Source organism: Narcine bancroftii, chromosome 6 (assembly GCF_036971445.1).
Source record: "Narcine bancroftii isolate sNarBan1 chromosome 6, sNarBan1.hap1, whole genome shotgun sequence".
Taxonomy (NCBI): domain Eukaryota; kingdom Metazoa; phylum Chordata; class Chondrichthyes; order Torpediniformes; family Narcinidae; genus Narcine; species Narcine bancroftii.
In genome coordinates, this window is record NC_091474.1 from 223216556 (window position 1) to 223237284 (window position 20729).

At 39.3% G+C, this 20729-nt stretch overlaps 1 protein-coding gene across 11 annotated transcripts in view; it reads left to right on the plus strand.

Annotated features, from left to right (window-relative positions):
• sobpa (sine oculis binding protein homolog (Drosophila) a) overlaps positions 1-20729 on the plus strand; it is a 427151-nt gene that overhangs the window by 215377 nt on the left and 191045 nt on the right. For all 11 annotated transcript variants that reach the window (XR_011340735.1, XM_069887499.1, XM_069887498.1 and 8 more), the window contains one exon: positions 14777-14965. Coding sequence is in view for 10 of the 11 variants with exons in the window: in XM_069887499.1 (XP_069743600.1) it covers positions 14777-14965 (189 nt within the window). In the remaining variant the exon portion in view is untranslated. The remainder of the gene's footprint in view (positions 1-14776; positions 14966-20729) is intronic.

Below are 20729 nucleotides of genomic sequence, written 5' to 3' on the forward strand. Positions count from 1 at the left end.
CATTTTCCCTTTTGGTTCACCAGAGGATGTCTGCTCGAGCCACGACTCGCTGTGGGTCCGTGAAGTCCTCATCTGGCAGCAGGAGTTGAATGTCTTCGGGCATCTGCTTCAAGAAGATCTGGTGGAACAAGAAGCAGGGGTTATGGTCCTTTGCCAGCACCAGTATCTTGTCCATCAGGGCTGACGGTGTTCTGTCTCCTAACCCATCTAGGTGCAGGAGTCTGGAGACGCGCTGTTGTGGGGAGAGGCCAAATGTGCCTAGAAGGAGATTTTTGAGGGCAGGGTATCTACCCTCAGCTGGCAGTCAACCCTGGCTGCAGTCTCCTCGTCAAGTATGCTCACTATGTGGTAAAACGTGGCATCTGCAGAGATGTTCCTGAGGCGAAACTGCGCCTCCTCCTGACCGAACCACGTACGTCCCGAAGGGGGGAAGTTTTATGGCGACAGCGTTAACCTCCGCGGGATCCATGCTGGAAACCAGAAAAACATCTGGCTCGTCGGGTGTCTCCAATGTAGCAGCAGCTACTAAGCAAGAGACTCACAGCCACCTCGTTGAGGGTTCTCAAGGAGGTCCCCCGACGGCGCCATCTGGTTCAAGCGGGGCCGGTTCGCCACGAGTATGTGCACTGCCACACCTTCACCTTTTCTTTATTTTAACATTTGAATTGTTGATTTGGTCATAGATTCTGAGAAATAGGAGTTTGTTACTTTTGACATTTTTAACATATCTGGGGTTACACCTTGGGATTGAGGATGACTTGCTTCCTCTCTACTTTTGTGGGTTCTCGATGACTGATGAAACCAATGTAGGAACCATTGATTCTTCCACAATGGAGCAGGATGTGCTTGACTTAATTTATGAGGTGGTGCACTCCTTCGGCAATTTACACAAGGTATTTGTGACAGCTCAGAGCAGGTACTACCATACATGCTTGTATATAGGACAACTATTTATAGGACGACCCCAGAAATTCCACCTGAAATGTAGGATTTAAGCTATTCTCACTGTTCAAACGGCCTCCCCCAAACCTGGCATCTACCACTTGCTACTGACTAGTGGAGTGAAGGTGTTACAATATTTTAATACCAAATTACCTTGTGAAGGTTTTAATTTTTTTTAAACCATATTTTAAAATAAATCTCCTTTAACAGGCCATTTAAAGTCTGTACAGAGCCGACAGCAGTCGGACTGGGTGGATGGACCCCCATGGGGTTGTGCTGAGATTTTAACAGGACAGATGTAAGATGGGGTTTTTTTCATTGATGTCATTGACTGATGCAGTGAAGTTTAATGTTTTTTCCCCAATGCTATGAAATTAAGGAAGTACCCAGACTGTGGTTTTCCCTGCTGAATGGGAAATGCCCCTTAATGAACGTGTAACTTGAGAGGCTCCTGGAGTGGAGAATGTGCCGGAAATGGTGTGTGCGGTTTTTGCCAACGTCACATCCGCAAATAATCTTCCTTTCTTTTCATGGTGGCCATTTGCATGGAGGTGAGCCAGGTTGTCAGCACGAGGAAGGTGGTAAAGTGCGAATAGGGCCTGATGGGGACACGAATAGGAACCGGCGGGATGGGGATAGGATATGGAGGGGGGTGGAGGAAAATGACAGTGGTGTTGAGACTTTGCTGTCAAGGTTTGGATTTTATACTCGATGTATAAGACGGCCCCTGATTTTAAGGTGACATTTTAAAGTTTTGGATCATCCTAAACAATGGCATATACGGTATTTATTGTCAGGCAATAAAATAGAAATGTAAAATTACACAAGGTTGCCTTCAGTCTGCCATAAGGCGAACAATAATTCACCATTAGCATTGCTTGGTGCCTCTTTCAGATAGAGAAAGAGAAGCAAAGGAGAGTTCCCCCAGTCACTGAGTGTTCGTTGATTTGCCTCCGTGCTCCCTCGGCCTCTTTTGCTGCACAAAACTCCGGTTCGCTTCAAACCATCAGCGTCTCAAGGCCGGATCCAAACCTCTGACACAATCAGTGCCTTCAGCATGTTCTCAGTTCAATACCAGATTTTCATGAGCTAGTCTCCATCAGGCCACAGCCTGGTGTGAGTCCTTTGATCTCAAGAAGTCCATAGCTTGTGTGGGTTCCACGCCTGCAAGATGCCAACAGGTCATTGCCTGTGTGTGTCCTTCAGCTCAGAGCCCTCGCTGATCTTCCATTAAGGTCACTGTCTTTAGGGTCATCTCCTCTGCTGCTCCTACTTAATACATTGGGGTTGGGTGGGTGGTTGTGTTCTTGCTGTTACTGGTGCACTACAACAGTGTGCTGCTCCACCGGAGTTTACAACCCCTCGAGGTCGTTGCCGAACACAGGCTTCGCCATTGTGGGCCCAGACCACACGGTCGCAGGATTTTGAATAACAAACCATTTAAAGCCTGTATGGAGATGTTGGCAGTTGGATTGAGTGGTTGCTCCCCACTCTACCCTGGACCTCACCAGTGGCAGCACTGCTGTTATAGCAGCTCCGCTATTTTTGTTTCAGACAAGAAAGTTAGTTTCAGGGCTTGGGCTTGGGTCAAGTGAGGGATGTGACCTATGGAGCTGATCGTGTGGTTAGACTCAATGCTTGAGATGTTAGTGTGGAGAGAAAGATGTGTGGAGACAGCGTCCTGAGGGACAGAGATGTGGTGTGGTGGGTGAAAGCGTGGGGAAACATAGGAGGTGGGAGTCGAGGGCAGCCTGCTTGCACACCCAAGACATGAACAAATTGACCAATTGAATGGTGTGTCTTTAATTTTGTAGGCTGAAGAAGAGTTGCATCAAGGAGTTGAATTTGGGATCATCCTGTATGCTGAGGTGATACAAGCACCACCTATGGTGATGTGGGTAACCTAAGGTGAAGGCTAGGCAAGGTGAAGTGTGCTACCATTCCCTTTATTAACTGGTAAACTGCATTGGATACTGTTAATGGGAATGTCTGTTCAGGGCCAACAGCACCATCTGGCTTAATCACACCATGACATGATTGGAGGCTCAGCAGAGAAGGGTGGAGTCAGAGCCGAGTGATTGGTGACTCCATCGTTGAAGTGAAGACAGGAGATTCTGTAGCTGTAAGTAAGACATTAGGATGGTGTGTTTCCTCCCAAATGTCAGGGTCGAGAAGTGACTGAGGGATTGCAGAAAATTCTCGAAGAGGAGCGTCAGCACACAGAGATCATTATATTTATATCTTTGGGCTCGGATGAAGTGCAGAAGGCTATAATTATTTATAATATGACAAACAAAGGCAGTGGTGGGAAGGTTGGTGGAGAGGACTCTGAGTGAGAGGATTTACCAGCATTTGGACAGGTGAGAACTGAAGAGGGGTCATCTCAATGCCTTTGTTTGTGGGGATCTTGTCTCATGAATCTGACAAGACTTTTTTTTGAAGAGGTGGCAACATGGATTTATGGTTTTCGCCAAGGCCTTTAACAAGGTCCTGAATAGTGGATTAGTCTGGAAGGTTAGATTACTTGGCATCCAAGGCAGATTGGCTAGTTGGATTCAAAACTGGCTTTGTGAAAGGAATCAGTGGGTAATTTGTCAAATTAGGGGGCTTGTCTGCAGATGGCTGCTGAAGGGATTGATACTGGGACCACTGTTGACAGTCATCAAAATCATCAATATGGATAACAATGGAATTAATATGGTAAGTAAATTTATAGAATTAGTTGTGTTGTGGACATTGAGGAAGGATACTCAAGTTTGCAACAGGATCTCGATCAATTGGAAAGATGAGCCAAGGAATACCAAATATAATTTAATTCTAACAATTGTGAGATGTTGCAAGACTTGGAGAGAGTTGGAGGAGAGAGAGAATTGGAATACAGGTGCACAGTTAGTTCCCTGAAAATGGTGGACAAAGTGGTGAAGAAGCTGTCGGGCAGTCTTAGGTGGGATAATGAGTGCGAAAATTGTGACCTTGAGATAAAGCTACGTGAGGTATTAGAAGATCATACTTGGGGAACTTGTGCAGTTCTGGTTGCCCAGCTATTGGAAAGATATTAATGACTTTGAAAGGGTGTGCTAGGATGCCCTAAGCAAAGCGATGCCACCGTTGCCAAGAGTGGGTGTCACTGGCTCTTGGGACTTGAGCCATCAATCAACTAATCCAGTCATGCGTATGAGATGACTTGCAAGAATTCCCTTAGGACCAAGGGGATTATAAATACCATAAACAGTTTTCTAATTATAACTGAAAGGATTTGTTTTTTTGGATTTGGGAAAACAATGGTGTCTGTCATTTCTCTCTCGGTCTAACAATGTGGAAGCTTGTATTTCACATAATGCGTGCATTGCACATACGTTTGGCACATTTATTACAGGGAGCTGTAGAGATTCATCAAAATGTTACTGGGACTGGAGGGCTCAGGTTATAGGGAAGGTTTGGATAGGCTGGGTCCCCTACACCATCGGTACTGATGGTGACCTTACATAAAAAAATGTAGAATAATCTTGAAGAGCATGGCTTTAACCCAGGATAGACCACTCTATATCCAGAGGGCATAGGTGTAAGGTGAGAGGGGAGAAATGTAAGAGGAACCTGAAGGACAACTTGTTCACTCCGAGGGTGGTCCGTATCTAACAAGTTGCCAAGGGAAACGAGAAGCAACCTCAATTATAATGTTGATAAAGCATTTGGATGGACATATGGATAGAAAGGGTTTGTAAGAATCTAGGCCAAATGCTCACCCAGATGCCAACTTGGTCAACATGGATGAATTGGTCTGAAGGACCTGATCTATGCTGCATTAGTAAGTCATCCGGACAAATGCACCCTCTCTGTGCACTGGACATGTGTGGTACGGGACATGTACACCACACAAAACAAATGCCCAAACAAATTTGTGCTTTTAAAAAGTATATCCAGTTTCCAGCAGAATAAACTGTTGCAGCTGCTCTTACATTTCATTCCACTTGGTCATGTGCCCTTCAGATTTATGTTTTTAATAGATTGTCTTTTCTACAAATTCATATCCATTTTTTAAAGCTTTTTAAAAAATTTTTGCACCTGGTTTTCCGGGTATGTCCAACTAGAAACAGGAACCTTTATGGGCTCTCCTCCCCGTCTCACTGAGTAAGTGAAAAAGCATTGAGAGAAGTGGTATTTCACTGGCGGCCCAGGAGGGTCTCTCACTTATTCTATAGCTCTCATGGTATTGAACATCTGAAGCCTATGGGCACATGCAACTATGTAAAAGTTGCAGGAGAAGATAATTTTCCAACCTGTCCACCTACCCAAAGCAGTCAGCTCCTGACACATTTGTGGAAGAGGCAGTAGCCCCATGTTGGCATCTTCAACTATCTCAGAATGCACAGAGCCAGAATGGAATCAAGTCACCTTCAATCTTCAGATACATACCTTGGTAGCAGGTTGTGAGCGAGCGCAGTGAAAAGACTGAGACAACAGGCTGTGAGCTCCGGCATCACAACTGACTTATTTGAATCTCACTGCAGCCTTTAAGCCTTGTCTCGTTCCACCCCCAATGTCCTGACCCTTGCGTCCCAATGACGCATGCGCATACACAACCTTCCAGCTTGGACTGGAAGAGACGGTCCCATGATGCCATTCTTGCCGCCACTGCCCCACCAACCATGCGTGACAAGCGGGGCCAGTTTCCTGCTACAAAAATGTGCATTGCCACACCTTTACCAGTGCTTCTCAACCTTTTTCTTTCCACTCACATACCACTTTAAGTAATCCCTAGGTCATAGGTGCTCTGTGAGGGGTCGCTTAAGGTGGTATGTGAGTGGGAAGGGAAAGTTGAGAATCACTGCTCTAGACCCAATTGTTACTGAAATATTTTGCTTGAGAAAAATTGTCATTGGCCCATTTTCTTTGGAATTATGAAACCGTGCACATAACGAGTCAATTAGGAACAATTAAAACAATGGTTTTCAAACTTTTTCGTTCTACCCACATACCACTTTAAGCACCAACGGCACAGGGAATTCTTAAAGTGGTATGTGAGTGGAACGAAAAAGTTTGATAACCACTGTTTTAACCCAAGAAGAACCAACCCCTGTTAGTACTAACACAGGAACAGCAATGGAAGATTTGCCACACAGTAGTAAATTCAAAATGATAGTTTTTATTAAACTATTAATCACAAAACTCTAAACTTAGAGTTTATGCTTAAGCCTCACTCTGCGCAAATATAATTGTGTAAATGTGTGTGTGTCTTCAAGTCCAAACTATTTCAATTTAAACTTGAGTCTGAAAAGTTATTTTTAAGGCCCAGTATTTTGAAGTCGTGTCGAACTTGAAGGCCTGTTAAATTGTAGTTCAGAAATGATTACAAAACATCAAGTTCTTTTAAATTGTTGCTTTAAGCAGTAATGAAGTGTTTGTTCAAAGTGACTGTTCTTTTTTTTAAATTTTTTTATTTTTCACACTATGAACCATACCGACCAAAATACATACAGACATTTTGCTCTTGAATATATACAGTGTCATTTTCTCCCCTTTTCCCCCCTCCCCATTTTCCACTTTTTCACATGCCAAAATTGCATGTATTGCTGTTCCCGTTTCCTTCTTACAGCGAAAACATATGTCTGATGTTATTTAACTTTTGGGGTGTGACCAAAAGCCTGTGTAACCAATTATATTGTATCATGCGTAACCTCGTGTTTATTGTATTTCTCATGGTTCTGGAGCATAGCTTTTCCCATGTTTCATTCTTTATCTTTATGTTGAGATCTTGTTCCCATTTTTGTTTAGGTTTACAGCTTGTTTCCTCATTCTCCTTTTCTTGCAGTTTGATGTACATGTTTGTTATAATTTTTTAAATTATCATTGTGTCTGTAATCACATTCAAAATTGCTTCCTTCTGGTAACCTCAGACTGTTTCCCATTTTGTCCTTCAAGTAGGTTTTCAGTTGGTGGTATGCAAACATTGTATAGTGAGTTATATTTGTCCTTCATTTGTTCAAAAGATAATAATTTATTTCCCGAAAAACAATTTTCTATTCTTTTGATCCCTTTTCTCTCCCATTCTCTAAAGGAAAGGTTATCTATAGTGAAACAAATTAGTTGATTTTGCGTCAATATTAATTTTAGTAGTTGATAATTTGTTTTATTCCTTTCTAAATGAATCTTCTTCCAAATGTTGAGCAGATGGTGCAGTACTGGTGAATTCCTCTGTTGCACCAACTTTTCATCCCACTTATAAAGTATAGGTTCAGGTTTCTTCTCCCCTATTTTATCTAGCTCTAATCTGGTCCAATCTGGTTTTTCCCTTGTTTGATAAAAATCTGATAGGTATCTTAATTGTGCTGCTCTATAATAATTCTTAAAGTTTAGTAGCTGTAAGCCTCCTTGTTTGTTCCATTCTGTTAATTTATCTAGTGCTGGCCTCGGTTTCCCCCCTTTGCATAAGAATTTCCTTATTATTTTCTTTAGCTCCTTGAAGAATTTCTCTTAGGTGAATTGGTAATGATTGAAATAGGTATTGTATTCTTGGGAAGATGTTCATCTTAATACAGTTTATCCTTCCTATCAGTGTTAGTGGTAAGTTTTTCCAGTGCTCTAAGTTGTCTTGTAATTTTTTCATTAATGGCTGATAATTTAGTCTGTATAGATGGCCGACGTTATTATCTAGTTGTATACCGAGGTATCAAACTGCTTGTGTTTGCCATCTAAATGGTGATTCTTTCTTAAACTTTGTGAAATCCGCATTATTCATTGGCATTCTTCGTTTTTATTTGCGTTGATCTTGTACCCCGATACTTCTCCATATTGCTTCAATTTCTTATGTAATTTTTTTATTGATATTTCTGGTTCTGTTAAGTATACTATGACATCATCTGCAAATAGACTGATTTTATATTCCTTCTCTTTTATTTTTAGCCCTTTTATTTTATTTTCTGTTCTTAACAGTTCTGCTAGTGATTCTATAGCTAACGCGAACAGTGAGGGAACTAATGGACATCCCTGCCTTGTTGATCTGCTTAATTTAAATTGTTTTGATATATATCCATTTACTGTCACCTTCGCCAATGGTCCCTTATATAATGCTTTAATCCAATTAATATATTTCTCTGGTAGGTTGAATTTTTGTTGTACTTTGAATAAATAATTCCATTCTACTCTGTCAAAGGCTTTCTCTGCGTCTCAAGCAACCGCCACTGTTAGAGTCTTGTTTCCTTGAACTGCATGGATTAAGTTAATGAACTTACAGATATTGTCCGTCGTTCGTCTTTTTTTAAATAAATCCAGTTTGATCTAGTTTTACTATTTTTGATACACAGTCGGCCAATCTGTTTGCTAATAGTTTAGCTATTATCTTATAATCTGTGTTAAGTAGAGATATTGGTCTATACGATGCTGGTGTTAGTGGATCTTTCCCCATCTTTGGTATTACTGTTATTATTGCTGTTTTTCATGAATCTGGTATGTTTTGTGTTTTTTCAATCTGGTTCATTACTTCCAGGAGAGGAGGAATTAAGTCTTTAAATGTTTTATAGAATTCTATTGGGAGTCCATCCTCTCCCGGTGTTTTATTGTTCGGTAGTTTTTTTTAATATCTCCTGTATTTCTTATATTTCAAATGGTTTTATTAATTTATTTTACTCTTCTGTTTGCAATTTTGTTAGTTCAATTTTAGTTAGAAATTCATCTATTTTGTCCTCTTTCCCTTTGTTTTCAGTTTGATATAGTTGCTCATAGAATTCCCTGAAGTTTTCGTTGATCTCCGTTGGGTTATATGTAATTTGTTTGTCTTTTTTCCTTGATGCCAATACCATTCTTTTAGTTTGTTCTGTCTTAAGCTATCACGCTAGTATTTTGTGCGTTTTTTTCTCCTTGCTCATAATACTTCTATTTTGTCTTCATTATGTTCTTCTCCACCTTATATGTATATAGTGTTTCATATTTTTTTTGTCTGCCAATTCTCTTCTTTTAGTTTTATCTTCCCTTATTGCTAATTCTTTTTCTGTATTTGCTATTTCCCTTTCCAACTGTTCTATTTCCCGATTGTAGTCCTTCTTCATCTTAGTTATCTGCCCTCTGATGAAAGCTTTCATTGCATCCCACAGTATAAACTTATCTTTCACTGATTCCGTATTTATTTGAAAGTACATTTTAATTTGTCACTCAATTAATTATCTAAAATCCTGTCTTTTAAGTAGCATGGAGTTTAATCTCCATTATACATTCTCGGTGGGATGTCCTCCAGCTCTATTGCCAATAACAGGGGTGAGTGATCCGATAACAATCTAGCTTTATATTCCGTTTTCCTAACTCTCCCTTGAATGTGGCTGATAATAGGAATAGGTCTATCCTTGAGTATGTTTTATGTCTACCCGAATAATATGAATATTCCTTTTCCTTTGGGTGTTGTTTCCTCCATATATTCAAAAGTTGCATTTCCTGCATCGATTTAATTATAAATTTGGTTACTTTGTTCTTTCTGTTGGTCTTTTTTCCAGTTTTATCCATCTTTGAGTCCAAATTAAGGTTTAAATCCCCTCCTATTAGTATATTCCCCTGCGTATCTGCGATCTTCAAAAATATATCTTGCATAAATTTTTGATCTTCTTCATTAGGTGCGTATACATTGAGCAAATTCTAAAATTCTGAATGTATCTGACACTTTATCATTACATACCTCCCTGCTGGATCTATTATTTCCTCTTCTATTTTGATTGGTACATTTTTATTGATTAATATAGCTACTCTTCTGGCTTTTGAATTATCTGATGCTGCTGTTACATGTCCTATCAAATCTCTCTTTAATTTCTTGTGTTCCACTTCAGTTAGATGTGTTTCTTGCACAAATGATATATCAATTTTTTGTTTCTTCAGTAAATTTAACAGCTTCTTCCTTTTGATTTGGTTATCTATTCCGTTAATATTTAAAGTCATATAGTTCAATATGGCCATTTCATACTTTGTTTACCTTTCCTTTCCGTTTCCTCATCACCACCTTTGCTTCTTATCCATTTCTGTTTTTTTTAACACATTGTAAGACAACACTTTTAAAACATAAAATATTTCCACTATTCCCATATCTAAAATTCCTTTAACTCCAATAGTCCCTCCCCTCTCTGAGTTGCCCTTTGTCCCTTGTCGGGCAACCACATCTCCCCTCTCCATTTGGATTGCGAACCCGCTCACAAGCATCAACTGATTTCGCAGTGACTGTTATTCTTCCCCACCCAACCCCCCCCAGAAAAGATTTTAATCTTCACATATAACAAAGCTCACTCTCTTAATTCCCTCCTTACTTCCTTTCTTCCCTTTCTTTCCCTTCTTAGTTCTTACTTATACTTTATTCTTCTTTATATATAGTTTGTTGTCATTTTTGTTCTTGTTACATCTCTTCATCTCTCTGTCTGTTTTGTAGGCATTCTGCAAATTCTCGTGCTTTTTCCGGATCCAAGAAAAGTTTGCTTTGCTGCCCCGGGATAACTATTTTAAGCACCGCTGGATATTTTAACATAAAGTTATAACCTTTTTTCCATCGGGTCGATTTTGCTGCCTTAAACTCCTTCAGGAATTCAAAACTTATGTCTAGGTAGAAAAAATATTTTTTGACCTTTGTATTCCAGTGGTTTTTTTTGTCTTCTCTTATTTTTTTCATTGTCTTCTCCAATATATTTTCTCTTGTCGTATATCTCAGGAATTTTACTAGAATGGATCTTAGTTTTTGTTGTGGCTGTGGTTTAGGGGCCAATGTTCTGTGTGCCCTTTCTATTTCCATTCCTTCCTGTAATTCTGGCGTTCCTTGGACCCTGGGGATCCATTCTTTTATAAATTCTTTCATATCTTTGCCTTCTTGATCTTCCTTAAGGCCAACTATCTTTATATTGTTTCTCCTATTATAGTTTTCCATTATATCTATCTTCTGAGCTAACAGCTCCTGTGTTTCTTTAACTATTTTATCAGATTCTTCTAATTTCTTTTTTAAGTCATCTACCTCCATTTCCATATAAGGTCCTCTGGCGATCCAGCGGAACTTTCACTCTAGACGTGGGGGGGAAGAGGAACTTTTTACAGTGGACCATTTGAAGGCAACCCACTAGACTTGACGTAGCCAGTACAGATGGCAGTGCCCAAGCGCCAAGGCCACCCATCCAAGAGGCAGGACATGTAGCCAGTTCTGTGGGGGTTGTGCTAGACTTGTCGTAGCCAGTACAGACGGCAGTGCCCAAGCGCCAAGGCCACCCATCCAAGAGGTGGGACATGTAGCCAGTTCTGTGGGGGTTGTGCGGCGGCACATTCTCTCATGGCGAACCAGCCCTGCTTGTAATGCCACATGGCGTGGGAGCAATGGGAAGATGGCGCTGTCAGGGGTTCTTCCTGATTATAACCTCCCTCGCAGTGCATGCCTCTGGCAGCGATAATGATGTCACCACACACATGGTGACTGAGCACGTGCTGCCCTTTAAGGGGCGCACACTAAGTTCAAATAAACAGTCGTTAACGACTCTCAACGTGGTGGCTGTACTTTCTTCATCTGTGCGCAGCGCCACAGTAGTTTAATTTAAATAAATTATTTAAATTCTTATCAACATTAATTTCTAAATATTTAATTGTACCATTCTGCCATTTAAATTTTGTCCTTTTCTTAACTTGAACATAATCTGTCTCAATCATTGGCATCACTTCACTTTTATCAATATTTACTTCGTAACCTGATACTAACCCATACTCCACCAATCAATCATTTACTTTTTGTCATGAGATTTCAGGGTTTGTAAGATATATTATATCATCTACAAAAAGACTAATTTTGTGTCTTTATCATGTATCTTAAAGCCCTCAATCTCATTATCACTTCTAATCACCTCAGCTAAAGGTTCTATAGCCAATGTAAATAAAAAAAAGGATATCATGGATATCCTTGTCTAGATGATCTTTCCAACAAAAAGGATTTTGATATTTGTTTATTTGTACTCACTTTAGCGTTTGGGAAATTATATAATGCTCTTATCCAGTTTATAAAACTTGTCGGAATTCTAAAAACCTTCATTATTTTAAATAAGTAGTCCCATTCTAATCTATCAAATGCCTTTTCTTCATCTAAAGCTAAAGCCACTGATGGTATTTTTCTTTTCTGAGCCATATCTATTAAACTTAAAAATCTAACAATATTATCTGCTGATCTTCTATTTTTAATAAAACCTGTTTGGTCCATATTAATCAATTTTGGTAAACATTTAGCTAATCTATTAGCTATTAGTTTGGACAAAATTTTATACAGAGGTGTGTAGCAGATATGAGCAACATAGAACAATTGAGGTACTTGAGAAGTATACAAAATGCAAGAAAAGCCTCTAAAAGGAAATCAGGAAGGCTGAAGGAAGACAAAGTTGCTTTGACTGACATTGTGAAAGAAAATTTGAAGGATTTCTACAGGTATTTTAAGAGCTAAAGGATACTAAGGGACAAAATTGGTCCCCTTGTTGATCTGAGTGGTTGGCTTTGTATGCAGCCAAAGAGATGGGGGAGATCTTGAACATTCTTTTTTCATCAGTATTCACTCAGGAAAAGGGCACAGAGGTGCGAGAAGTAAGGAAAACAAGCAGTGAGGTCATGGAACCTATACAGATTAAAGAGGAGGAAGTGCTTGCTGTCTTAAAGCAAATAATGGTAGATAAATCCCCAGAGCCTTACAAGATATTTCCTTGGACCATGAGGGAGGCTAGTGTAGAAATTGCTGGAGCTATGGCAGAAATATTTTAAATGTCCTTAGCCACGGGTGTGGTGCCAGAGGGTTGGAGGATGCCTTACGTTGCTCCATGTTTAAAAAAGGCTCCAAAAATAATCCTGGGATTTATAGGCCGGTGAGCTTGACATGAGTAGAAGGTAAATTATTAGAATGCTTTCTAAGAGAAAGGCATGGTTCTAGGGTGGCATGCTTGGTGTAGTGGTTAGCGCAATCCCTTTACAGCACCAATGATTGACACCGGGGTTCAAATCTGTAAGGAGTTTGCATGTTCTCCCTGTGTCTCCATGGGTTTCCTACCATTGTTAGAAAATACCGGGGGTGCTGGCTAATTGAGTGTAATTTGGATGGTACGGACCCATGGGCTGAAATGGCCTGTTACTGTGCTGTGTATGAATTTTAATTTTAAATTTAGATTGTTATACCATTATTTGGATAGCTAGGGACTGATTTGGGATAGTCAACATGGCTTTGTGCGTGGTAGGCCGTGTTTAACTAATCTTATAGAGTTTTTCAAGGAGGTTTCCAGGAAAGTTGATGAAGAAAAGGCTGTGGATGTTGTCTACATGAAATTTAGTAAGAACTTTGAATTGGTCCCACATGGGAGATTAGTCAGGAAGGTTCAGTCGCTCGGTATTCATGGTGCAGTAGTAAAATGGATTTGACAATGGCTGGACAGGAGAAGCCAGAGAATAGTGATGGATGATTGCTTCTCAGACTGGAGGCCTGTGACTTGTGTTGTGCCCCAGGGATGAGTGCTGGGACCATTGTTGTTTGTCATCTATATCAATGATGTGCATGATAATGTCGTAAATTGGATCAATTCATTTGTCTGAGTGCTACAGGTACTATGTAACCCACTACTACCTGTCACATGGTTGGGTTGTCAGCGACTAAAGCGGCACCCCTCCACCCCCCCCTCCCCCCCCCCCCCGCCCCCAGATTACCTAGTGTGGAGGGTGGCTAGACATCCTGCCGGATGAAAACAAGACCTATAAAAGGGCGGACAAACATTCTTAGGTTCACTGGCCATCTAACAAACGTGCTGTGAAGCGCAGATATGGCATCCTTTCCATTGAAGCTTGGCCTGGCCATTCAATGCAACAGAACTGCCCCCAGCTGTCTTGGATCTCACTATGCCATTGGATCCGGTAAGGTGGGTGGAACTGTACCTGTGCAATCCCAACTCACCTAAATCCATTCCTTTCTGAGGAGTGTGTTATCCTCATAATCAAACCCCACAAACTGACTGAAAGGAACCATAATCATCCTATTGGATGGATAGCCAGAAGAAGAGAAATTGGATCAGCAAGTTTGTAGATGACATGAAGATTGGAAGTGTTGTAGACAGCAAAGATTTTCAAACCTTCCAGAGGAATTTGGACCAGCTGGAAAATTGGCAGATGGAACTTAATGCAGACAAGTGTGAGGTGTTGAATTTTGAAAGGACAAATCAAGAACAGACACTTGGTAAATGGTAGGGCACTGAGAATTGATTTGGGAATACAGATATATTATTCCCTGAAAGTGGTGTCACAGGTGGCTAGGGTTGTAAAGAGAGCTGTTCGCATATTGCTTCATAACACAAAATTTTGAGTATAGGAGTTGGGGTGCTATGGTAAAGTTATAGAAGACATTGATGAGGTCAAATTTGGATAACAGGTACTCCACTACTTAGGATGGTCTGACTTACAATTGTTTTCTAAGTTACAATGGTTTGAATCCGTTCTTTCAATTTCAAATTCGGATCTGTTCCTGTACTTGCGATATGCGATACGTGATCCTTGGCGATGGCAGCATCAGTGAATTCCACTATCATCCGCAGTGTCGATGCGCCAGTGCATTCTTCGAGCTGTTCTCAGACATCATCAGATGAGAGTGAAATTCATGACCCTGTCACTTTAACGTCCCCACCATCCTCACCAACCACTAACTCATTTTAGTTCAATGCTTCAAACATTCTTCATCCGCAGTGTGCTTTCAACTGTGTAAGTTAATGGTTTCTTTCAGTGTGGAGTAAAGGTATTCAAAATTTAATTGTAAAAAATGGTAGGTAACTGAACATCTCCCAAAACATAAAATAAGTGTTTAATATTCACCTTTTATTTGCAGAAAATTCCTTGCCAAAACTAAAACTCTCTGAAGACAGTGTTATTACTTCGCCATCAAATTTGAATTCAAGCTTTCCAGGAATGACTGCTGGAAATGGATTGTCAGATACACCAGCTGGATCAAAGGACCACGGGGGTGCTCCCATTATCGTCCCATTGATCCCACCACCAATACTCAAGCCGCCAACAGGTAAGGAAATGTTTTGTGCTTTAGCTAAGCTACACTGCTGGAGGAAAGCACCAAACTAATGGACATTAGATTTTCTGCTGGTGTATCTGGTTGCAGATACTGGAGGTGCACCCACCCATGGATGTTACTGCCATCTATACATGTGTTGTGTTTTTGGGCACCACTAATGACCAGTGACGCTGATCCAAGCAAGGTTGCCTTCCATTATTATCTTCATTGGTCTTTGGAACCTAAAGCAAAATCTCCAAGGAATTCATGGTGCAAGCAACCAAAGGGAAAAATCATTGGGGGCCTTGAAATGTTATGCTTCTTAAAGCAAAAGGAATATTTTGGTCATGAACCACGATGGATCAACAGCAGCCATGGCATCGTTCAGGTCCAAAACTGATCTCATGGCCTGACATGTTCTCCACTTTGCCATCATAATCAAGCCAAGGTGATCAACTCAGTTTGAGTGAGGAGAGGAGAAGGTATGATGGAAGCAGCACCAGGCACTCAAGACAGTGATGGGCCAACCTAGTGAAGGTGCAACATGGGCTCTTTCTTCCTGGGCAGCCTTCAAGGATTACAGATAATTGACTTCCACTCCCATCTGTGAAGAGTCGAGGATGTCAGCGCATGAACACTTTGAATGTGGAGTGGCTGTTACTCACCAGCAACCACACAGTCCTGACATGGCAAATTATACGGCCAATAGTAAGATCAGACTCTGCTGCACAGTCTCCATGGACGGGCACACATACTAGACATTGACTACACACACAGACCACATGTGGAAACAGATGCTCTCTAATTATAAAATTGATGTGCATTCATGTCATGTGACTTCACACAGGCATCAGATGCAGCCCATGAATGTTAGCATGGATGCAGTATGTAGGTAATCTTGTGGATGTATTTTACCTTGAACCCTTCCTCACTGTATCAGGTTAGGACTGTATTCCCTGGAGTGTAGAAGAATGAGGGGAGATTTGATAGTGCTTTACAAAATTATGAGAGATGTAGATAGAGTAAATGCAAGTAGGCTTTTCCCACTGAGGTTAGATGGAATACAAAGCAGAGGTCATGTGTGAAGGAGAAAAGGGGAACAATTCGGACAGAGAGTGTTGAGAATGTGGAACAAGTTTCCATCTGAAATTTTTGCATTAAAAAATTGGACAGATACATGAATGGGAAGGGTATGGATGGCTATGGACTGGGTGCAGGTCAATGAGATTTGGCAGAATAATAGTTTGGCACAAGCTAGAAGGATGAAGGGCCTGCTTTCTGTGCTGTAATGTTCGGTGGTTCTACCATCCCCATTCATCTCTGTCCGTTTCACTCCCTAACCAAGTTTTGTAACTTCTCCCTTCAGTCTTTCACCTTTCCTTTTGTCTTCATTCACATTCTTCTAGTTCCTTTCCCCTTTCTCTGGTTTCTAACTTTCCAGCTGCTGGTTTCTTGATGAGAAAGGCTGTCCACCCACCACTGCCATTAACCTTCTTTGGAGCCATTTCTGATTCCATGATCTACACCCATCCTTCTCTCTCTTTCCACTTTCTGCTCCCTATAAGGTCCTAGCATCCTGAGACTTTTGCCCAAACCCAAAAATTCATTGTGTGCTGCTGACCCAGAGGTGCCTGCTTTAGCAGAGGGCCATCACCTACTGGGTCCTGGTGCACAATTCCCAGGCAAATTGGAGATGAATGAATTTAAGATCTCTACCAATCAGTACCAAAATTCTCAGGGCCTCACTCTCTTGCTTATCTATAATTTGAGGACTCTTCCTTCTATGTTTCTCTTAAATTTTTGTACTGAACAGCATGCAATAGATAAACTTTGCCAACATCTGCCCTTAAGAAGGCAGCCAACTATATCAAACTGAAAACGAAGGGAAAGAAGACAAAATAGATGAATTTCTAACTAAAATTGAACTACCAAAATTGCAAACAGAGGAGCAAAATAAATTAATAAAACCATTTGAAATAGAAGAAATGCAGGAGATATTAATAAAACGACCAAACAATAAAACACCGGGAGAGGATGGACTCCCAATAGAATTCTATAAAACATTTAAAGACTTATTAATTACACCTCTCCTGGAAGTAATGAACCAGATTGAAACAACACAAAACATACCAGATTCATGAAAAACAGCAATAATTACAGTAATAGCAAAGATGGGGAAAGATCCACTAACACCAGCATCGTATAGACCAATATCTCTACTTAACACAGATTATAAGATAATAGCTAAACTATTAGCAAACATATTGGCCGACTGTGTATCAAAAATACTAAAACTAGATCAAACTGGATTTATTAAAAAAAGACGAACAACGGACAATATATCTGTAAATTCATTAACTTAATCATGCAGTACAAGGAAACAAGACTCTAACAGTGGCGGTTGCTTTAGACGCAGAGAAAGCCTTTGACAGAGTAGAATGGAATTATTTATTCAAAGCACTACAAAAATTCAACCTACTAGAGAAATATATTAATTGGATTAAAGCATTATATAAGGGACCATCGGCAAAAGTGACAGTAAATGGATATATATCAAAACAATTTAAATTAAGCAGATCAACAAGGCAGGGATGTCCACTATCTCCCTCACTGTTCACGTTAGCTATAGAACCACTAGCAGAGCTGATAAGAATAGAAAATAAAATAAGAGGGATAAAAATAAAAGAGAAGGAATAAAAAATCAGTCTATTTGCAGACGACGTTATAATATACTTAACAGAACCAGAAATATCAATAAAAGAATTACATAAGAAATTGAAGCAATATGGAGAAGTATCGGGGTACAAGATCAACGCAAATAAAAGTGAAGAATGCCAATGAATAATGCGGATTTCACAAAGTTTAAGAAAGAATCACCATTTAGATGGCAAACACAAGCAATTTGATACCTCGGTATACAACTAAATAATAATCTTGGCCATCCATATAAATTAAATTATCAGCCATTAATGAAAAAATTACAAGACGACTTAGAGCACTGGAAAGACTTACCACTAACACTGATAGGAAGGATAAACTGTATTAAAATGAACATCTTCCCAAGAATACAATACCTATTTCAATCATTACCAATTCACCTAACAGAGAAATTCTTCAAGGAGCTAAAGAAAATAATAAGGAAATTCTTATGCAAAGGGGGGAAACCGAGGCCAGCACTAGATAAATTAACAGAATGGTACAAACAAGGAGGCTTACAGCTACCAAACTTTAAGAATTATTATAGAGCAGCACAATTAAGATACCTATCAGATTTTTATCAAACAAAGAAAAAGCCAGATTGAACCAGATTGGTGCCAAATAGGAATTCACCAGTATTGCTCAACATTTGGAAGAAGATTCACGTAGAAAGGAATAAAATAAATTATCAACTAACAAAATTAATATTGACACTAAATCAACTAATCCCTTTCACAATAAATAACCTTTCCTTTAGAGAATGGGAGAGAAAAGGGATCAAAAGAATAGAAAATTGTTTTTTGGAAATTAAATTATTATCTTTTGAACAAATGACGGACAAATATAATATAACTCATGATACAATGTTTGCATACCACCAACTGAAAACCTACTTGAAGGACAAATTGGGAAACAGTCTGAGGTTACCAGAAGGAAGCAATTTTGAATATGTGATTACAGACACAATGATAATTTAAAAAATTATATCAAACATGTACATCAAACTGCAAGAAAAGGAGAACGAGGAAACAAGCTGTAAACCTAAACAAAAAATGGGAACAAGATCTAAACATAAAGATATAGAATGAAACATGGGAAAAGCTGTGCTCCGGAACCATGAGAAATACAATAAGCATGAAGTTACACATGATACAATATAATTGGTTACACAGGCTATACATCACACCCCAAAAGTTAAATAAATGGGACCCAACAGTATCAGACAGATGTTTTCGTTGTAAAAAGGAAACAGGAACAACAATACATGCAATTTGGGCATGTGAGAAAGTGAACAAATTTTGGGAAGATCTAAACCAGATATTAAATAAAATCACAAAAAGCAATATACCAAAAAACCCAGAGATCTTCCTTCTAAGAAATAAAGAATTTGGACTCGTTTTGGATGGATCACAAAAAAGATTTATTATGATAGCCTTAGCTGTAGCAAAAAAATGTATTATGTCAACCTGGAAATTAGAAGACAACTTGAGAATACAACAATGGTACATGGAAATGAATAAATGTATTCCATTAGAGAAAAATAAAATATAATTTAAGAAATAACATCACAATATTCAAACAAATATGGGAGCCATACATGAAATACAATAGAGAAATCCTACCATGAACCTCCACCACCTAAAATGACAGAAGAAGATAACGAAATGAACTGACTCAGTATATAAAAGTAAAAGATAAAAATTTCTTGTTTATTTTTATTAAATGACGACATTGTTTAACGGGTTTAATATAGATTGAACTTTGAATAAATGGGAAGAGAGGGTGAGGGAGAGAGGGAAGGAAGGGGAGAAAATGACACTGTATATATTCAAGAGAAAAATGTCTGTATGTATTTTGGTCAGTATGGTTCATAGTGTGAAAAATTTAAAAAAAATTAAAAAAAGAAGGCAGCCAACATCATAAAGGGTTCCAGGACCCAACCTCCTCACAGCTCCCTTCAGCAGTAGGTGCAGAAGCATGAAAAGCAACATCTCTCAGTTCAACCAATTTATTTCCCACAGCTATCAGACTCATTACACTGCTCTGATTTTCTGCATTATTGCAAGTCACTGCTTTGCATTTGGATCACTGTCGATTTTTATTTATCTATCTCTCTTGTATCTATTATCTTTTTTAATTCAATTAAGTTTACTGTTATGGTTTTTAACAAATAGTTGTTTGCCTACTGCAATTAAGAATGCTTATGTTTGTTGTTCTATATAGATAACAATAAACCTATGATCAGAGTCCTTGAGCTCCTGCCTTTGCAAATATTGATGTACAGGGAATGTAAAACAGTAGATGTGCCTTGCAATAGCATGAAGTCACTGCATAGGAAAGGACAGCATCTGATGGGTAATTGGAGAAGGAATCCTATTGTAGCATAAGGACGGTTCATAATTTGAGGCGAATTTCCAGCATTTAAATAGGATGCAATTTGATCCTGAACTGGTTGTTTTTGCATTCGACTCTGGAAATAATCTGAAGAGGAATATGAATGTATTAAAGCAAATCCAAACAAAGTTGTATTTCATTGTAACAGTAAATAAACACAAAGCACTTAAAACTATACAAGAATGATTTAACAATGGGAAATTTGACTGGATAATGTGCGGACAACATGAAGAGTTACACAGCAGCTGTGCATTCTTTAGATTGTCTATTAATATAGTATCATGGATATACATGAGCTGGTAGGATAAATGTATTTAAAATCAAAATCCACATCTGTGAATGCAAATGCACAATGACTATTAAAATAAAACTCTGAAAAAGGTTTGTGGTGGTTTCTTGCTTGTAACCACATAGATAAAGGATTTAAAACCTTTCACTTTGCCTATACAGTATTTGCATCCAAGTCTTGGTGACTGATCCAAAAAACCACACCTCTTTTCTCTGTTAGTTTTGCAGTCAAAGCAAGTATTATTCCAGCAAAGATTTGATGTTAGCTGTTCTACAAAATCTGTTATGTAGGCTTGTAATGCAGGTGCAATTTTGAGTCTTCAGGCATAAAGAAGAATTCCTTCCAAGGAATTAAAATTATATGTAACTAATTCAGGCAAGTAAAAGGAGGATGGTT